Source organism: Aquarana catesbeiana, linkage group LG03 (genome assembly GCF_042186555.1).
Source record: "Aquarana catesbeiana isolate 2022-GZ linkage group LG03, ASM4218655v1, whole genome shotgun sequence".
NCBI classification, from domain to species: domain Eukaryota; kingdom Metazoa; phylum Chordata; class Amphibia; order Anura; family Ranidae; genus Aquarana; species Aquarana catesbeiana.
Genome location: NC_133326.1, coordinates 126,895,210 through 126,915,020, shown reverse-complemented (window position 1 = coordinate 126,915,020; position 19,811 = coordinate 126,895,210). Strand labels below are relative to the sequence as shown.

General features: G+C 41.5%; 1 protein-coding gene across 1 annotated transcript in view; it reads right to left on the bottom strand.

Annotated features, from left to right (window-relative positions):
- Positions 1-19,811, bottom strand: part of LOC141131654 (uncharacterized) — an 87,924-nt gene that overhangs the window by 41,893 nt on the left and 26,220 nt on the right. Inside the window, exons 4-7 of the mRNA XM_073619187.1 lie at positions 17,672-17,724; positions 2,877-3,021; positions 2,408-2,784; positions 1,790-2,018 (exon numbers count right to left, since the gene is read on the bottom strand). Coding sequence (XP_073475288.1) covers positions 1,790-2,018; positions 2,408-2,784; positions 2,877-3,021; positions 17,672-17,724 — 804 coding nt within the window. The remainder of the gene's footprint in view (positions 1-1,789; positions 2,019-2,407; positions 2,785-2,876; positions 3,022-17,671; positions 17,725-19,811) is intronic.

Below are 19,811 nucleotides of genomic sequence, written 5' to 3'. Positions count from 1 at the left end.
TGTACTGTAATTTTTTAATACTAGTAATGAGGGCGATCAGCAACTTAATAGTGGAATTGTTATAGTAATGCAGACAGTCTGACACTTTGTGGGAACCAGTGACACAAATATAGTGATCAGTGCTTAACCACTTCAATACCAGGCACTTAGACACCTTCCCGCCCAGGCCAATTTTCAGCTTTCAGCGCTGTCGCATTTTGAATGACAATTGCGCGGTCATGCTACACTGTACTCAAACAAGTTTTTTTATAATTTTGTTCCCACAAATAGAGCTTTCTTTTGGTGGTATTTGATCACCTCTGCGGTTTTTATTTTTTGTGCAATAAAAAAAGACCGAAAATTTCGGAAAAAACAAGTTTTTCTTTGTTTCTGTTAAAATTTTTTGTAAATAAGTACGTTTTCTTCTTCAATGATGGGCACTGATATGGCTGCACTGTCGGGCACTGATACGGCGGCACTGATGGGCACCAATGAGGTGGCACTGACAGGCACTGATGATGGGCACTGATAGGTGGCACTGATGGGCACTGGTATGCGGCACTGATGGGCACTCATAGGTGGCATTGATTGGTACATATGGGTGGCACTCGTGGGCACTGACAGGTGGCACTGAACACACTGATTGGTGGCACTGATAAAACATTGGGGGCATTGCTGGCCAGATCTGGAACATAATGGTGCCAATCAGTGCCCATTTGTGGGCACTGATCGGCACAGATTGGGCACATGTGGATGGCCATGGGGTACATACCTGGACCTCTCTGGTGGTCAAGTGTGATGATCTGAGGAGAGCTGCGCTGATAAGCAATCAGCGCAGACCCCCCCTGTCAGGAGAGCCGCCGATCGGCTCTCCTCTACTCGCGTCTGTAAGACGCGAGTGAGGAAAAGTCGATCAACGGCTCTTCCTATTGACAGCGTGATCAGCCGTGATTGGACACGGCTGATCACGTGGTAAAGAGCCTCCGCCGGAGGCTCTTTACCAAGATCGGTGGAGCGGTGTGTCAGGCTGACACAGCGCTCCACCGATCGCTGCGATGCGCGCCCCCGTGGGCGCATGGCGGCATGTTATCCTGCTGGACGTCATATGACGCCCAGTCAGGATAACTGAACCACCACCCGGCCGTCATCTGCTATGGGCCGGGCGGGAAGTGGTTAAAATATACACTATCACTGTACTAATGACACTGGCTGGGAAGGGGTTAACATCTAGGGCGATCAAGTCGTTAATTGTGTGCCTAACAGCGCTTAGTGTGCTTACTGTGAGGTGCTTTTACTACGGGATGTGCTGGTTTTTATGCCTTGCTTTGCAGGGAAACAAAAACCAGCACATTCCCGCTGAGAGGACAGAGCTCTGTATTGTTTACACTGACATAGCTCTGACTGGTCTTCTTCCTTGCCGATCAGCGGGTGCCGGAGTTCATCAAATGGCCAACACCGGCTTGTGTTGTGTCTAATCACAGCACAGCAGGCGAAAGTGCTGGATCACATAGGGCGGCAAGTGAATACTCAACCAGGGCACTATCTGTGTAAATCTACGTGTTTATTTTTTATCAGTTCTATCCAGGTGTTGCATTACCCTTTCACAACCTCAAAACAACTGACAGCCTAACTGGCTTTTGCACTAACATTTTAGAAATGTTAGATGGCAAGCTTCAAGGGGCAGAGACATCTGCTCCTATTCTTTTTTTTTTTTGTAAATATGGCTTAGTAGGGCAGTGCTACATAATATAGCTAATAGAACTGATTTAGATTTATGCAAAATGGTAACAACCCAAATATTTACTGGTACCTGTACTGGCTCTTCATGAGAACAATTTAAACAGCCGACCATGAAAGTACACTCTGGCAACACAAAATCCTTGGCAGCTGCTCCTTGAATGTCCACATGTCCCAGCACAGATGAGTATTGGTGAAGGATACTTGGATGAAAAGTGCCGGTAATGCGACTGTTACATTTCTCACATTGTGCTGCACATGGATGCTTTCCAGTCAGTGACAGGTCCGCTGTAACATTACACCTAAACAGATACAGCCAAAATGTTAATAAAGGCAAGTGACCACACTAGCCATTTTCAATCTACATAATCTTTGAAGCATTATATGTACTTCAAAAGGCACATTCTAGGAAAGTACAAATTTGGATAAAGTTTTCAAAACGCTAACCATAATGCTAGGAGTGGCACCAATTTTATAATAATATAATATTGTAGCAAGATCAATACTCATTCCTGAGTTGTAGTCCAACACTGCAATTAGGTTCAAACTGATCTAGGACAGAAAGAGCTGCTCATGAAGACAGCAAGCATAGGCCAGAGGGGTGTTATTTAGCTGTGGTGTCATGAACAGGGTATCATCATTTTATACCTGGAGTAGCAAACTGTTTATGGACTAACCCCTCATTTCTTACCTGCTGCAGAGCAGGGATACCACTATGCGATATGCTGTTAAAGTTCCCACTCCTTCTCCTAGTCTCAGCCCTATGAATTGGAGTTCTGTCCCCTTTCTTGGACCAGGGCCTCCTCCTCCTTCCACACTCTTCATACCATCAGATGCTGTGCCAGGCTCTGCATCATCGTTATCATCATCATCATCATCATCATCATCATCATCACAGCTAATCCAGCTATCAGAATCGTCATCCTCCAAATCTTCCTCCAGCTTTGTTTCTTGCAAATCACTATCATTGTTTATATCCTCACTTGATTGATCAGTGATGGCTGCTTGTAGTTGCTGGTATGGTACGAACTCCAGCCCAGCCTTTTCTACATCAATGTCTCTCTTTAACTGAATATGGACAAGCAAACAAATATACCATTGATATTCAAAAATCACTCGATTGAATTTACCTGTTCTAAGAAAATCAAACATTATTTTACCAGCCGAGCTCCTTCTGTAAACAGTCGTTCCAAGTTGCGATCAAGCCAGTGTAAAAAAGGACGGAATAAAAGCTCCACCTTCCCAATCAGCTGGTTTGTTGCATGCTTTCCTTGTAGCCATGCCTGAGATGCTTCACACACATGTCTGCAACATGTAACAATAACGTCAAGACATTAAGATATTGATCAAGTACTTTTAAAGTGGTTGTAAACCTCAAACATAAAATATGAACAAAGCATATCCCTCTATACTGTGTACTTGTCGCAATTAAGAGCACTAAATGTCATATTTGTCTGCTGCTTCGTTCCTCTACTATCAGCATAAAGTTAATTCTGACAAGTTTTCCTGACACCAAGAGAAAAATGGTGACAGGAAAGTTCCTGTGTGGAGGGGTGTGTCCCTTCCTTCCAACCAGCTTTCAGAGCACCTCACCGAGCTCTGCAGAGTTTAACTTCAGCTCCCCGCCCCCCCCCCCCCCCTTTTTTTAACAACTTCCTGCCTATAGGAGAGTCATATGACATCCTCAGGTTGAAGTGGTTATACCGGGATGATGGCTGCAGACATCATTCCTTTATCTAAAATGTCAGCCAGCGATTCCCTTCAATGTAGAAGTGATTCGAGCAGCTATAGAGCCACTTGATCACTTGTACAGGATCACCACTGCTTTTCCCGGGCTCTCCCGTCCCATCGGGGAGTCCAGGATCACTCTAACTGGCAGCACCTAGTGCACTGCACAGAAACAGAGAAACTGATTTTGTTACTTCATCTCTGTGTGATCAGAAATTGATAGAGACGAGGATTTCATCACTACCGATTTCGGTCTGATGTAGACAAGACATTACTGGCTTATGAAAGCATCTGATCAAACCTATCTCAGTTTTATCAGATGCTTTGCAGGCCAGAGGTGAGATACGGGGTTAATTAGACCCCAGATCTCTCCATAAAAGGAGAACTGTCACGGCTCATGCTATCACAAGAAATGTTGTTCATTCCTTGTGATAGCAATAAATTTGATTAAAAAAAAAAAAAAAAGGTACAGTGTTAAAAAAGTAACTTTAAATAAAATAAATAATAGAATTGAAAAAAAAAGACAATTAAATAACCCCTATTCCCCCATATGAACACACACATAGGTCCCACATGCATATGTAATGGCGATTGCACCACACATGAGGTATCGCTGTGAATGTCAGAGTGAGAGTAATAACTCTAGTGCCAGACCCCCTGTGTAACTCTACACTGGTAACCTGTATAGGCTTTTAAAGCCTTGCATATGGATAATTGATGTACTGTAGTATGTTGCCATTCCCTGGGCATGTGTGATTTTAAAGCGTGACATGTTTGGTATCCATTTACGCAACGTGACAACATCTTCTCTATTTGATTAAAAAATGGGTATTATAAAATTAATGGAAGTGTATTTTTTTCCAAAAAAATAGCATTTCAAAAACTACTGCACAGATACAGTGTGACAAAAAAAATTGCAACACCCACCATTTTATTCTCTAGGGCCTCTGCATAAAAAAATATATAATTTTGGGAGATTCTAAGTCATTTTCTAGCAAAAAAAAAAAGAAAGATTTTTAGATGTAGGAGAGTAATGTCAGAATTTGCCTGGGTGGCAAGTGTAAAGCTACGTAACACAAGATTCAAGAGGAGAACATGGAACATCAAGAACAATATGGCCTTTACATGTTCAAAAACACAAGAGGCCAGGTGTCTGCACACACTTTCAGTGGCTTACCGTTTTTAGTATTTTAGCATTTCTGATCAGCTGTTGATCATTGATCAGCTGTTTGGGGTGCTGACACATGGGTGCAGATTATTTACAACCAAAAATTAAACACGTTGTATAGTAGTGCCAAGATGTTTATGACTGGTATAGTATAGATTTTCTTTGGAGTGTTACATTTTCAGGTTTATTTTCACAATGATAATATTGGGATAGCATAAAACTTTGAGACTGAGGTTATTGGTTACTTAATGGTTAGGTTAAGGGTAAGTTAACCACTTAAAGACCAGCCTCGTTTTGGATTTTAGGTGTTTACATGTTTAAAACAGTTTTTTTGCTAGAAAATTACTTAGAACCCCCAAACATTATACATTGTTTTTTTTCTAACACCCTAGAGAATAAAATGGCGGTCATTGCAATACTTTTTTTGCACTGTATTTGCGCAGCGGTCTTATAAGCGCACTTTTTTTGGAAAAAATTCACTTTTTTGAATAAAAAAATATGACAACAGTAAAGTTAGCCCAATTTTTTTTTATATTGTAAAATTTAATGTTACGCCAAGTAAATTGATACCCAACATGTCATGCTTCAAAATTGCGCCCGCTCGTGGAATGGCGTCAAACTTTTACCCTTAAAAATCTCCATAGGCGACGTTTTAAAAAAATTCTACAGGTTGCATGTTTTGCGTTACAGAGGAGGTCTAGGGCTAGAATTATTGCTCTCGCTCTACCGTTCGAGGCAACACCTCACATGTGTGGTTTGACCACTGTTTTCATATGCGGGCACTACTGACGTATGCGTTCGCTTCTGCGCGCAAGCTCGTCGGGACAGGGTGGTTTAAAAAAAATTTTTTTTTTTAATTATTTATTTTATTTATTTTTTTCAGTTTAAAAAAAAAAAAAATTTGGATCACTTTTATTCCTATTACAAGGAATGTAAACATCCCTTATAATAGAAAAAAGCATGACAGGTCCACTTAAATATGAGATCTGGGGTCAAAAAGTCCTCAGATCTCATATTTAGACTTTTTTTTTTTTTTTTGCATTAAAAAGTCATTTAAAAAAAAACACAAAAAAAATGTGCCTTTAAGAGAAGTGGGCGGAGCTGATGTAATGACGTCGCTCCGGCCATCCTATGGTATGGAGATGGGTGGGCGCCATCTTAGCCTCACTCGTCTCCATACTGAGGAAGGGAAAGGATCTGATCGCCTGCGCCGCTACCGACGGCTCCGGTAAGCGGCGGGAGGGGGGGTGGCACCTCTCCCACCACCGATAACGGTGATCTCGCGGCGCAACCCGCCGCAGAGACCACCATTATCGTGTACAGAACCGCCGGCCCTAAAGATGGATACCTCGGTTGTGGCAGCAGCTGCTGCCGTTACCGAGATATCCATCTTCAAAAAAAGGACATATATTACAGTGGCCGGTCGGTAAGTGTTTAAAAAGGATGTAGGTTTGCAATAAACATGCACTGAAATTACAAATGGTGATCACATAAATTCCAAATACAGTATATAATAATAGACATGTGCAATTCATTTAATTCCGAATTCGACAAATTCATTAATATCCCAATTAATGAAAACATGTTTAACAAATTTTTCAGAATATTCGAAAATTCGTAAAATCAAAATTCGTAAATTCGAAAATCCAAAATTCCTAAATTCAAAAGTTCAAAGAATGAATAAACTAAAAATGAAAAAAAAAGAAAATTTTAAAATCTGAAAGAATAACTGAAAATAACAAACTATTAAATTATAGGTATTGGATTTCCTTCCAATTTTGGTTGTTAGTGAATGTAACGAATACGAATTTATCCAAAGTTACGAATTATCCGAAATAACGAATGCCACATCTAAACGAATGGAACGTAACAAATTAATAATAGTTAGAAAGGTACCATCACACAGACAGGTACTGAACACCAGCTGACAGTCTGCTGCAAGAAATATCACAGTTGGAATCACAGACACTTGCTGGGAAATCATGAAATAATATTTAAGAGTAAAAAAAAAATCCTCTTTGTGACCATAAACCTCAGGACTTCTGGCTGTTTCTTTCAGCCTATTACTTTCATAACAAGCATACAGTCAGTTCTAGATCAGTATTTAAAGCCTTTGGATCAACATACACCGTAACAACCAGGCAACTATAATTTTCAGAATCAGGTTAAAAATGGAAACCTCCATGTTCAGCTCTGTACAGATTGTCTCTAAAATAATCCAGTCAGCAACTATTAAATGTGAAAAACTGTGCTTAGTGCAAAATAAATTAAATTACTCACCCAATAGCGTATACAGCAGCACTCAAAAACAATCAACATACAGATGCACCATACATTAAAAACGAAAAATTGCTGCACTGGCCCTTTAGGGAAAGGTGAAAATAAAGTGAATCAATTACACCAAACAGTGTAGTTAACAAAGTCCACTTTAATTTTTAAGTGAGTCTTGAAATCTTCTGTGGCAATTTGTGAATGCCACCAACAGTGACAACTGTTTACCAAGGCAAGACCCCACATAATAAAAGGTTTGCCACACTTAATATATTTCAGAGAAGATACAAATGATCCACATGTAGCGACCAAGAACCACTGGAGTGTACAGCAGGGTCCAGATAAAGCCTTCAATCTTACTCAGCCAATGCCACAATGTAGAACATGCACAAAACCTCATTGTGTAAAACCACTGCATTTATTTATTTGTTATGCAACAAAAAGGTATTCACATTGTATCAAAACATGTAAGGCATAACATCTAGCAGATGTGAGGACGTCCGCACAGGCTCCGCCCCAACGCATTTTATTGTAGGAGGCGTTCTCAAGAGGCCGCCTGGAAAATTCTCGCGGCTGGAACGACCAGGGCATGTAAATAGCAGTGGCTGCTCAGCCTATTTAAACTAATGACAGGCTGACAGTGGTCACCACTGTTTGCATGTAGCTGTACACAGAGCAGTTACCTGCAGGCAGAATAAGAAGTCCAGCCTAGGACATCTGTCCCTAACGACTTTGTGTACATGTGAACAGTGGCCGGCCACTGTCAGCCTTTCATTAGTTTAAAATAGGCTGAGCGGGTATTGCTATCTGCATACCCTGCTGATTCTTGCCGATTGAATCTAGTTACACAGTTACATAGTTATACGTCAAGGGGGGTTGTGACCAATCCACACTGTTTTAGTGAAGGAGCACCAACATGCCTCCATCCCAAATATAAATAGCAAAATGGGGGGACAGAAGCGGGACTTTATATGAGGCATGTGGGTGAATATGTTGGGCCAATGATGGGAGTTGGGGTGAAAAAGGATGAAAAATAAAAATTATATAAATGAAATAAAATAATAAAATGTGTATAATCGGCATAAATGATGATGAAAGATAATAATGGTGAAAAAGTTTATTGACATTGATATTCGGACCAGATAGAGTAAAAGGGGAAAAAGGGCACATTTGAGACCAGAATAAGACATGTTAGCAGCAATGTATGGACAAGCAGGGTTCATAAATAATTATACAGTTACAGGAACGTATATACATTGTACAGTCAGTGTATACATCAATGGATCTGGACTCTAAAACATATAAACAGCAATGTATGGGCGAGCAAGATTTATGAATTGGTAGTACATTGACGGGAACACACATGTATTGTACAATCGATGAATGCATCAATAGATCTAAACTCAACGCGTTTCTTGGCTTTAAACCAATCGTCAGGAGTCCGATGCGATTGAACTATATCAAAAACAATGGAGTATCTATTATTGTATAAATAAATATTTGTAGAGAACATATGCTGAAAATGTGATTTTCTGCATACTCACAAATTTATGCAATGATTGACCTGTGTGTTGCAATGTGATGTTGGTCTGGGTCCATAGAGTTTTTTTTTTTTAGAGTTCTTTTCTTTTCTCTGCTTTACTATCTACTGTCTCAATACAGTACATTATTAATTGGTTTTGACTCGACCCCTATTGTCCTACAGCCATCTACAATGTCACATTTAGGTCCATTCCCTGCAACTATTTCCCTCCTTCTCCCATTCTGCCATCTTTACCTAGCTCAATCAATACCCATCTTCTTGTGGACGGAAACCATTTTCGCCTTCTCTCATCTCTCATTATCTCACTCCTTGTTTCATTTGTTTATTTTGTTTTTCTTTAGTCAAACAAACACTGATTTAATTCAGGGCTAAAGTTTTCTCTTCGTTTTATTTACATTTATTTTTGTTTATCTCTTTAGCTAAGCAATTTACTGATTCAATTCAGGGCTAAAGTTTTTATTTCTTTGTTTATTTTTGTTTTTGTTTATTTCTTTAGCTAAGCAAACCACTGATTTAATTCAGGGCTAAAGTTTTTCATTTTTTACCTTTGATTATTCCTTTTTCTTTTTTCTTTACATTTTTCATTTTTTGTTTTTCTTTAGCCAGATAAATACTGATTCAATTCAGGGCTAAAGTTCTTTATCTCTTATACTTCCTTGCACAGAGAAAGATTCCTGTGCAAGGTTTTAAAAAAATGCATTATGTTATATACTCCCTTGCACAGATAGATTCCTGCGCTGGGATTAAAAATATATTATTGTGTTCTTTGCTATATAAATATGGCAAAGACATGCTCGTTTTTGTTTTCGTTTTTGTTTTTGTATTCAATATTGTGTCGCTCTGGCTGCTTTTCCTTTCTTCACACATTTGTCATCCCTTTGATTTTTGCACACCTGTGATGCTGGGATCCGTTCTGTCTAATCCCCGGGGTTGCGACGCGCCCAGCCCAGGACCCATTACCCTCTTGTCATTGACGTGGGCGGGCCCTGGCCTTGGCGCGTCGGCGTCATGCCTCCTACACCCCACTTGCGGCGTCTCTGCCGCCGCATATGGGATGTCTAGTGTTTTTCCCCTCTCCGGGCTTAAGCGCTGTACGGGTGGTTAGGGGGCCGCACCCATTGGCCTCCCTTCCCCTCACCGCGTCATCACGCCCGCGCGTGACGTTGGCGTGAGCGCGCCGCATGTCTGCGGCTATATGAGGCTCCATCTGGCCGGGCATCCCACGATTCCGCCATGCACGCTAGACGTCTGGCTCGGCTGGGCATTCATCACTCAGGTAATTTTCCCACACTCTGTCACCTTCCTTCACCCACTTCAGTATATATGCTCTTTCGCACATGTTTTCTATTTTCCCATCACTCTCACTTCTACTGTTTCTAGTTCCCTTTCACACACTCAGGGCCACGCTATATCGTTCCCATCCCACTCATTCTCAACACCATTGATCTACCATCTCACACATCTCTCATATTTCCACTTTTTTCACCTTTTTTCCCCAGCTCATTTACACTCCCTGTCCTCGCTGGACGTCCCTGCCTGCCGGTTTTGTGGGTGCCTGTGTCAATTGGGCCACTGTGGCCGGCATCATTGGGGTGCGCTCTCTGCCTCAACCCCGGGGGAGACTCTATGGACCCAGACCAACATCACATTGCAACACACAGGTCATCATAAATTAATCATTGCATAAATTTGTGAGTATGCAGAAAATCACATTTTCAGCATATGTTCTCTACAAATATTTATTTATACAATAATAGATACTCCATTGTTTTTGATATAGTTCAATCGCATCGGACTCCTGACGATTGGTTTAAAGCCAAGAAACGCGTTGAGTTTAGATCTATTGATGCATTCATCGATTGTACAATACATGTGTGTTCCCGTCAATGTACTACCAATTCATAAATCTTGCTCGCCCATACATTGCTGTTTATATGTTTTAGAGTCCAGATCCATTGATGTATACACTGACTGTACAATGTATATACGTTCCTGTAACTGTATAATTATTTATGAACCCTGCTTGTCCATACATTGCTGCTAACATGTCTTATTCTGGTCTCAAATGTGCCCTTTTTCCCCTTTTACTCTATCTGGTCCGAATATCAATGTCAATAAACTTTTTCACCATTATTATCTTTCATCATCATTTATGCCGATTATACACATTTTATTATTTTATTTCATTTATATAATTTTTATTTTTCATCCTTTTTCACCCCAACTCCCATCATTGGCCCAACATATTCACCCACATGCCTCATATAAAGTCCCGCTTCTGTCCCCCCATTTTGCTAGTTACATAGTTAGTAAGGTTGAATAAAGACACCAGTCCATTCAACTCCAATAATAATTACATTTGCCACCTACAAGTTAGTTTGCTTTAATTTTACTAATGTAGTAAATACCTTTTGACCTTGCTGAGAATGCTAGCCACAGCTTTCTAAGGTTTTGGTAGTGTTTTCAGCATGTGCACATTTGTGTACTGTATTAGGACTACAGGATGCAATGCAAAACAATGGGTTGTCTGCAAGGTTCCTCTGGCAGCCCTACTTGCACCATTACTATGTGTGCTCCAAGTACCAGCAAGGTAGCCAGCAAACCAACATTGATGTCACTAGCACTTTTGATCCGTTGTGGCTTTATCCTGAGCAAGGCCTTGGCCTGCAGACTAGAAGACAGAAGCACAATGGTCACAATACTGCTAATTAACAGATAAAAAGGGTATTTATTAGGCTTTTTGTTTGGGGAAAATGTCATTTTACACTACAAGATGAACTGTATAAGAAGACAGGGTTTAGATATACCTAAAAATTTCCGCCTAATGCCTCTTTTACAAGTGCATAGAGATGCAGCAAAAAGAAGCACTTTTTAATGCTCCCGTACCACCTCCAAATACACTAGGTAATTAAAACAATAGCAGTCATATGGTGCAGTACACATAAGCATGTTAGCATCGTTTCATGTTGTGTCAAAAATTCTAGGGCATGTCGCATGAGGGTGCTGCTGAGTACTCTTGTAGTTCATGTATTCTTTCTGGGCTACAGTAACTGTATGCTTGTATAGAAGGTACAGGCAGAATGCTGTGCTGGGCGTCTGCAGGAGCCTGACATTGCACCTGCGATCTACTGATCACAGGTCCAATGCCCAGCAGAAAAAAAACATTAGATGCACATTTTTTACCTGCAAAAAAAAGTACCAGTTACACTTACCGGTAACTGCCTTTCTAGGAAATCTTCCAGGACGGAACACCTGAGAGATGAGAGGCTCCTCCCTACAGGAAATACAATCAATCGATAGCTGTTTTAAAGTGGAGTTCCACCCACTTTTACAACTCTTCAGCATCCCTTACTAAACTGTGCACTGTAAACGAATTGGATATTTTTACTTTTTTTCTCAGCACCTACTGTATATCTGCTGTATTCATTTTTCACTTCCCCCTCCCTGGCCGTGGCCCATCGCATCATTTCCTGTTTGCAATGCCTTCTGGGAAGGGGTGGCAACTTCCTCTGACACTGCGGTTGCTATGGAAACCTGACCTGAAACCTATTACACTGCTTGTGTATGCTGCACTAAGCATGTGCGAGATCTGCAAGGATGAGATCCATTAAGAAATACAGTCTGGCTTCAGATGCCCACACTTAAGATGGCCACGGCCTGCTGTAAGTTTATAAAATAACAAACTACTGCTATAAACTAACCAAACAGACCTTAGTTTACAGACTAACTTTACTAGAATACATTAAGCTTGTGTATTATAGGAGTATTTTTATTTAAAAAGTATCATTTCGGCCGGAACACCACTTTAAGTCCCCACCCTTCCCCTTGATCCTCAGTTTGTAGAGAAGTCCGGTTCAAAAGGGAAATCATTCCTCATAGGCACTCACCTTCTAGTGTTCTACAATTTTCCCTCCTCAAATGGGCGGGAAGTAGGCCTGCAGTCCTGGAAGATTTCCTAGAAAGGCAGTTACCGGTAAGTGTAACTGGTACTTTTCTCTAGTCATCTTCCAGGATGGCACACCTGAGAGGATAAGCAAGTACCTCAGGCCTACCTTAGGGTGGGACCACTGCAAGACCCTCTTGGCGAACCTCGGTTCTGCAGTGAGCTTTACCTCCACTCCATATGCTTGATGAAGGTATCTTAGCTGGATCATGCGGCTAATCTGCAGGTTTGCTCCACCGATGTCCCCGCCTTCTCTGCTTTGGAAGCAGGATCTAGGTGGAGTGGGCTCTTAAAGATGGAATCAGAAAACATGTTAAACTTGTAGGTTAGCAATGTTGCCTGTCTCACACATCTAACAACCATGGCCTATTGTGCCTGTAGGTGCTACTTAGAATCACTAATTAGAGACCCAATTAATCAGAGACCCATCTTGTAAGACAAGGACACTACATTGATCAATAAGAGGGCCTGTCTTAACACTTTACAAGTGTTACAACATTTTTGTAAATTTTTATCTTTACGTCAGCGAAGACTAAAGGGAAGCCTACTTAAGGGTAATAGATTAACGGAAGCTTGATCCCTGGGTTAAGGCATGCCTAATCTATGGCTTTCCTTAAGCTTGAATGCCTACTTCAGGAGATTAAGTCCATAGCAGAAGTAGAACACTCATACTGCTACATCTAGTTCTGCTAGGAGGGTGAAATGAAGGCCATGTACCGAGCCGTAACCTATTCGGTCGGCTATAAAGGTCAGGTGATATGTTTTTTACTTCATCTTCAGGCCATAATACTCCCCAAGTTCTTACTAAACAGGTGATTTTTAATAGCCTTCCTCCAGTGTCCTATAACCCCATACCTCCCAATTTTTTGAGATGGGAATGAGGGACACCTATCAGCAAAAGTATGCAGGCATAGCACACACCCCATGCCCCTTTAAAAAGGAGAATTGTGCAAAAAAACAAGATTGGTTAAACCCACAAGTGCTTTTTTTTTTAATCACTACTATTCCTTTATATTGGCTTTTGGAATTTACAAATGCAGAAATTAGATGAAAGGTTTAGCACTGGAAACACTTTTTGGTAGATAAAAAGTGCATTTTATATACATCTACATAGAACAGACCAAAACGAGGAACAAATGGAGGAGAAAAAAGGGACAGAGGGACATTGTTCCAAATCAGGGACAGTTGGGGGCTATGTAACCCTACTGGGCTTCAACCCTAGGAAATGGCTCTGGTATTCCTGAATGTAAGGGGCTGAGGCTTTCTGACATGTGATGTCTACAGCCAGAGCTCCTGGCCCCTCCACAGAAAAGAAGGTCCAAAATAAAAAAAAAAAAGGTGATACATGCATTATGAATATCACAAATATAAAGGCCATAGATTGTGGGCACAGCCCAATAGATTTAGACAGAATGGACACAAGCATAGACAACAATGTTGTGTAAATGAGTGTGGCTAGCCAAACCGACATATCAAATATGGGAAGAGACCCAAATCTGAACTTCATCATAGACAGTCTTCAGAGCTTGGTTTCTGATGTGCAGCCAAGATGTAAAAACATTAAAGCGGGGGTCCACCTAAACCTCCTAAAAAAAAAAAAAAATATTAAAAGCCAGCAGCTACAAATACTGCAGCTGCTGACTTTTAATTAATGGCCACTTACCTGTCCCAGGGTCCAGCGATGTCGGCAGGCGACGCCGAGAACCCGCTCGGTTCTCGGCAGCTGCCGCCGCCATCCTAGGTTAGGGAATCAGGAAGTGAAGCGTTGCGGCTTCACTTCCCGGTTCCCTACTGCGCATGCGCGAGTCGCGCTGCGCATCGTAACTGGTCCCCGCTATCTCCTGGGAGCTGTGAGTTTCCCAGGAGACAGCACGGAGGGACAGGAAGAGGCATAGACTCCCATGGGAGTCTATGCCGGAAGTGGGTGCAAATACATGTCTTAGACAGGTATCTGCACCCCACTCCCCCCTGAAAGGTGCCAAATGTGACACCGGAGGGGGGGAGGGTTCCGAAAAGCGGAAGTTCCATTTTTGTGTGGAACTCCGCTTTAAGACACAAGCAAACCCTAAATGCTACATATTTTGAAGTGCAGCTAGCTAGGTCATAACCGATATAAATACAGAAAGGACGGAAACCCCCTTTACCGTGGTGTTTTACTTATGTACAGCAAAATAAGGCAATAAATATAAGACAGAAAGACCCAACCTTCTATGTTGCGTATTTCTGCTGAACCACCAAATACAGTTATAAAAGATCAATATGAACACGGAAAAAAACACCAACTCCCATGTTGTGCATTTCTGCTATGCCACAGGGTAAAATAATATGGAACACAAGACAATCTTTTCTGTTATGCAGTTCTGTAGTGCAGTCAGATAGAACCAAACACTGAGAAATGACACAAGCAACCTACAGCATTGTGTATTTCTGAAGTTCAGTAAGGTAAGGAAATATGAAACAGAAAGCACCAACAAGCTTCAATTTTGAGTATTTCTGCTGTGCAGCAACATAAAAACAGCAAAAAAACAGACAGACAGACTTCACAGCTGCGATCTTTCTGGTGTACCGAAAAATAAAACAATAACTAAATGATGTGTATTCCTGCTGTGTAGCAAAACTTCACCCAGAAGGGACAGATAAGCTTAAGGCCCCCAGACCCGTGCGACAGGACTGGCAACTTGGGACTGCAAGACGCATGAGAAGTCATACACCATGGCTTCCAATGGGTACTATTCGTGTCTGTGTGATTCCAGGTCGCAGCGCCTCCAAGCAGTCCCTGCTCTCTGGATCCACAGACCTCAAGATTACACAGGTCGCAGGCAAAAACTTGAAATTTTCAGGTCGAACAAGCGAGGGGTCACCAATGCTGTGTCTCCCTGGAGGAGTGCAGCCAACAACCCCCTGCTGTGCATCCCTAAGAAGCAGCAAGGTAGAACAATGAGAAACAGATGAAACACCCCTCACTGCTGTGTCTTTCTGATATGCAGACGATAAGGCAGTAAATATAGGACATACAGGACAAAACAATCAATCCTCAGTGTAGTGCATTTCTGATGTACAGCAACATACCCCTTATGAGCAGAGATGTCACAAATCTCAATGTGTATTTCTGCTGTGCCACAAAACATCCCAGCAAAGACAAACCTTCACTACTGAGCTCTACTGGTGTGCAGCCAAGGAGTCATGGTGCATCCCTTTAGGAAATAACCAAACAGGGGCAAATTATTTCAAAGGCATACCCTGGGCTGTAAATACTAAAATGAAAGTCTAAAGTGGTTGAACACCCCTCTACTATAGTAGCTGTCCTACCTTACCTCCGCCCCTGAATCTGAGCAAACATAGCCAGCTCATACACAGGTGGGGCTAATCAAACCCTTCCAGCATCTAAAGCAGGGATATGCAATTAGTGGACCTCCAGCTGTTGCAGAACTACAAGTCCCATGAGGCATAGCAAGACTCTGACAGCCACAAGCATGGCACCCAGAGACCAATAGACATGTGCACATTGAAATACTTCATTTCGGAATTTTGTTTTTGTCCGAAAAATAAATTTTATTTATTTACTCCCGAAATTCGTTTTTATTTATTTAGTTTCGTTAAAAAATGCATTCGTCCAAAAAGCCGAAATAATTAAGGTTGAATCTGTCATTGAAGGCTTATGGTGTCTGTCGAATGTTCCAAGAAGATTCGACGGAACAGCTAAACTGTACGACGCCGCAATCGTACATTTCCAGTCGAATGTTCCACCTACAAACTATAATAGAATTCTAATGTTGTATGACACTAGTAATAATTATATTTATTCATTATTATTACTAGTCAACCAACATTAGAATTCTTCTATAGCCTATGGGCGGAGCTTTTGACCATAAATGTCCGCTCGTGGCGACTGCTTCGTCGAATCTTCATGTCGAATCTTTTCTCGCTATGTCGAATAATCTTGGACTAATAGAGTTAGGTTAGGCACATTCAACCTTTTTTGTTATCATCTCTATAATGTCGAATCTTTTCTCTCTATGTAGAATAATCTTGGACTAAGAGAGCTAAGGTTAGGCACATTCGATCACAGGTTCGATGGACACAGATCGCTATTGTCAGCGTCATGTCGAATCTCCTATATCGAACTGTTGTCGCAACGAAAATAAAGCGTTTATGTCGGATCTTTCGGTTTTCGAATTCTGCACTTTTGTTATCGTTTGTTAAAACGATAACGAAAATACCCGAAATTAGGACGAAAATGCATTCGGACGAAAACGAATGCACATGTCTAGAGACCAATTAAGACAGCCTCTAGAAGAGGTGGTCACCAAATTAGCCTGGAGGTAAAATTGCCACCTGCAGGCCTTAAACAAGCAATCATTAACTATCGGTTTACATATGTAGCTCTTACAGATATTTGTGCAGAAAAGCCTCAATTAAAGGTTGTAGGAAGAGATTTATGGTAAATCGCTTCTAGTTCTGCCACTGGGTGAACTGTAGTCAAAACCAACAAAAAGGTTTTTCTTACCTCATGCACTGTAAATACAATCGCAGTGTAAAGGTGGAGTGGGAGGTTTAGAGCTTATGAAATGTTACCCATAGCAAGCAACCCCAAAAGGAGGATCTGTTCACAAGGAAACCCTTACTGTGCCTTCCCCATGCAATGCCTTACCTTCCTCTTTCCCATCTGAGCTGGTTTAGGTAGACACTCGCTCCTCTTCCTCCTCCTTGTCTACCGTAGTGAACTGGTGCCTCTTTGGGCTCTCTCTTCAGCCGCCACGCTGGTCCATCGCACCATCGTCCTCCACTTAGGGAGGAAGACAGAAGGAGCCTGAGAGGCAGAGATGTTGAGCAGTGTACAACAGCGGCGGATTCACACCCCAGTGACCGGATCGCTGATACATTTTCTGGGCCACCTGTGAGAAGGCCGGAGCCTGCAGGATATATTTCAGCCCCAGGCCTGCCTATACCTGCCTCACAGGGTTACCATCCGACCCTCGGTCATCTGGTTAGAAGAAAAAAAACAAACGTTTCGCTGTGTAGGGAGAAACACAATCAAAAACTGAGGATCAAGGGGAAGGGTGGGGACTTAAAACAGCTGTCAATTGATTGATTGTGTTTCCTGTAGGGAGGAGCCTCTCATCTCTCAGGTGTGCCATCCTGGAAGACGACTAGAGAAAGTTCAGTTATTTATTTTTTTTAAAGTGAACTTATGCTTTGAGTTTATATTTTCCGTAGGTGTTTTTGAATCATCTCATTCTCATATGCCTACATTTTTTACAACAGCAATTTCATATAATTTACTGACGAATTATTACCTTACCTGCCCATAACTGAGGGTAAAACTTGATCCTCAGGGATTTGTATTGTAAAAACCTGAAATTCAAATAAATATGCATGTTCTATTTAATTTCTGGAAAGAATGTACTTACAAAAATAGAACCCATAGCCCATAGAATTTTTTCAAATAGCAATTTTTATTGATTTTTGATCAAACAAGGAAAAACATAGAAAAAAGACATTCAAGAGTATAGGCACAATGTTCACATAAAGCACCTGCTAGAAAGTAAAGGCAAATTATAGCAACCACAACCCTTACAACTACAAATAGCAAACTTTCAGTCTAAAGCAATATAACTGATGGAACATTGTAACGTATTATAATATCCTTGGGAGGAAGGAAAATATATCTTCAAGAGAAAAGAATAAAAAAAAAAAGAAAAAGATCAGGAAGAAAGAAAAGGGGAGAATGAGGGGTCAACATGATAGTTTATCTACTGATTCAAGGTGGGTCGTCCTGGAGATGCCATAGTTCCCAAACACGATTGTGAGCTTCCATTTTGTTCTGTATTCCAGGAGTCATTTTCTCCATCAATTCCACGTCCTTAATCCTAGCATATAGGGCATCAGGAGAGGGAGGGGAGCGCAGCTTAAAATTGAGAGCAAGGAGACAGCGTGCAGCCGTAAGGATATGGCGGAGCAGTTTCTTGTAGGGTTTAGAAACTTTTAGCGGGGAGAGGCCCAGCAAGAAAAGTTTTGGTGTCATAGGGATAGATACCTCAAAAAGGCAACTCAACAGCTGGTGGGTCGAGTGCCCTAATGGAGCAATCAGTAGGCAGCTCCAGAAGATATGGAGGAGGGTACCTTTGTCCCTGTGGCAGTGCCAACAGCGATCAGAGCTAGTAGGATAGATGGCGTGAAGTACATCAGGTCTCAGGTACCAAAAGTAGAGAATTTTATACAAATTATCCTTATAGAGAGTACAGAGGGAACTTTTAGCTGCCTGATGCCAGATCACCTGCCACGCCTCCAGCAATATTTCCTCATTTAATGTCCTCCCAACGGAGCATGTAAGAATGTCTACCACGAGTTTGAATAGAATAGGCATTTAATATCCGATAGATATCAGAAGTTATACCCTTTCGTGCTGAGCCTTCTAAAATAATACATTCAAACTTTGAATTTCAAAGGAAGATGGAGTAAAAAATAGGAGTTATAATTTGAGCATAATGCCAGATTTGCAGCCACAAAACACCTGGCGAGGTAAATCTAATTTATCCTGAAGTTCAGCAAATGGTAGTAATTTGCGAGACCTAGAGTCTACCAAAACGGAACAGATTCCTCGAAGCCCAAGGAGAAGGACATAAGGTAAGGTTATCGGGCATTTTGGGGTTGTACAGCAAAGAGGTCATCAATGATTTTTCCGATGCAAGGGTGTGTTGGCGGGACAACGTGCGCCAAAGCCTCCTAAGTTGGGACCCCAACAATCGACTAGGGTCCACCTCCGCATTCCAAAGTAAGTTGTTAGGGTGTATTGGAGCTAACCATAGTCTTTCAATTTCCATCCATTTGTTATATGAGCGTTGGGTAAACCAAGAGGCAATCGCGTGTAGATGGGCTGCATGGTAATATTTTATAAAGTTGGGGGACGCTAGGCCACCATCATAACACGATGCCATGAGCACCGAGCGGGGTAGTCTATGCCGTTTATAGTTCCAAACATATTGTAGCATATCTGCTTGCAGTTTTTTCAGGTGTGCATGGGGGATAGGTACAGGCAGTGTTTGGAACAAATACAAAAGCTTGGGGAGAATAGACACCTTAACGGAGGCTATACGTCCCAAAAGGGAAATGTGATGTTTCTTCCACTGTTGCGCCATTGACCTATTTAGCCGATATAAGCGGGGAAAATTTTCCTTGATACAGTGTAGTAAAATTCGGGGTAATAAAAACCTCAAATATTTTAAGGCTGTGGCTTTCCAAGTGTAAGGAAAACAAGTTGTTAAATGTTCACTTTCATCCTCAGGATGTTAACTGGGAGGGCCTCTGATTTAGACGCATTTATTTTATATCCCAAAAGGGCTCCATAACGATCAAGTTCAGCATGCAGATTTGGTAGAGAGATCCTAGGTTGGGTCAGAGTGAGGATAATATCGCCTGCAAACAGTGAGATTTTAAATTCC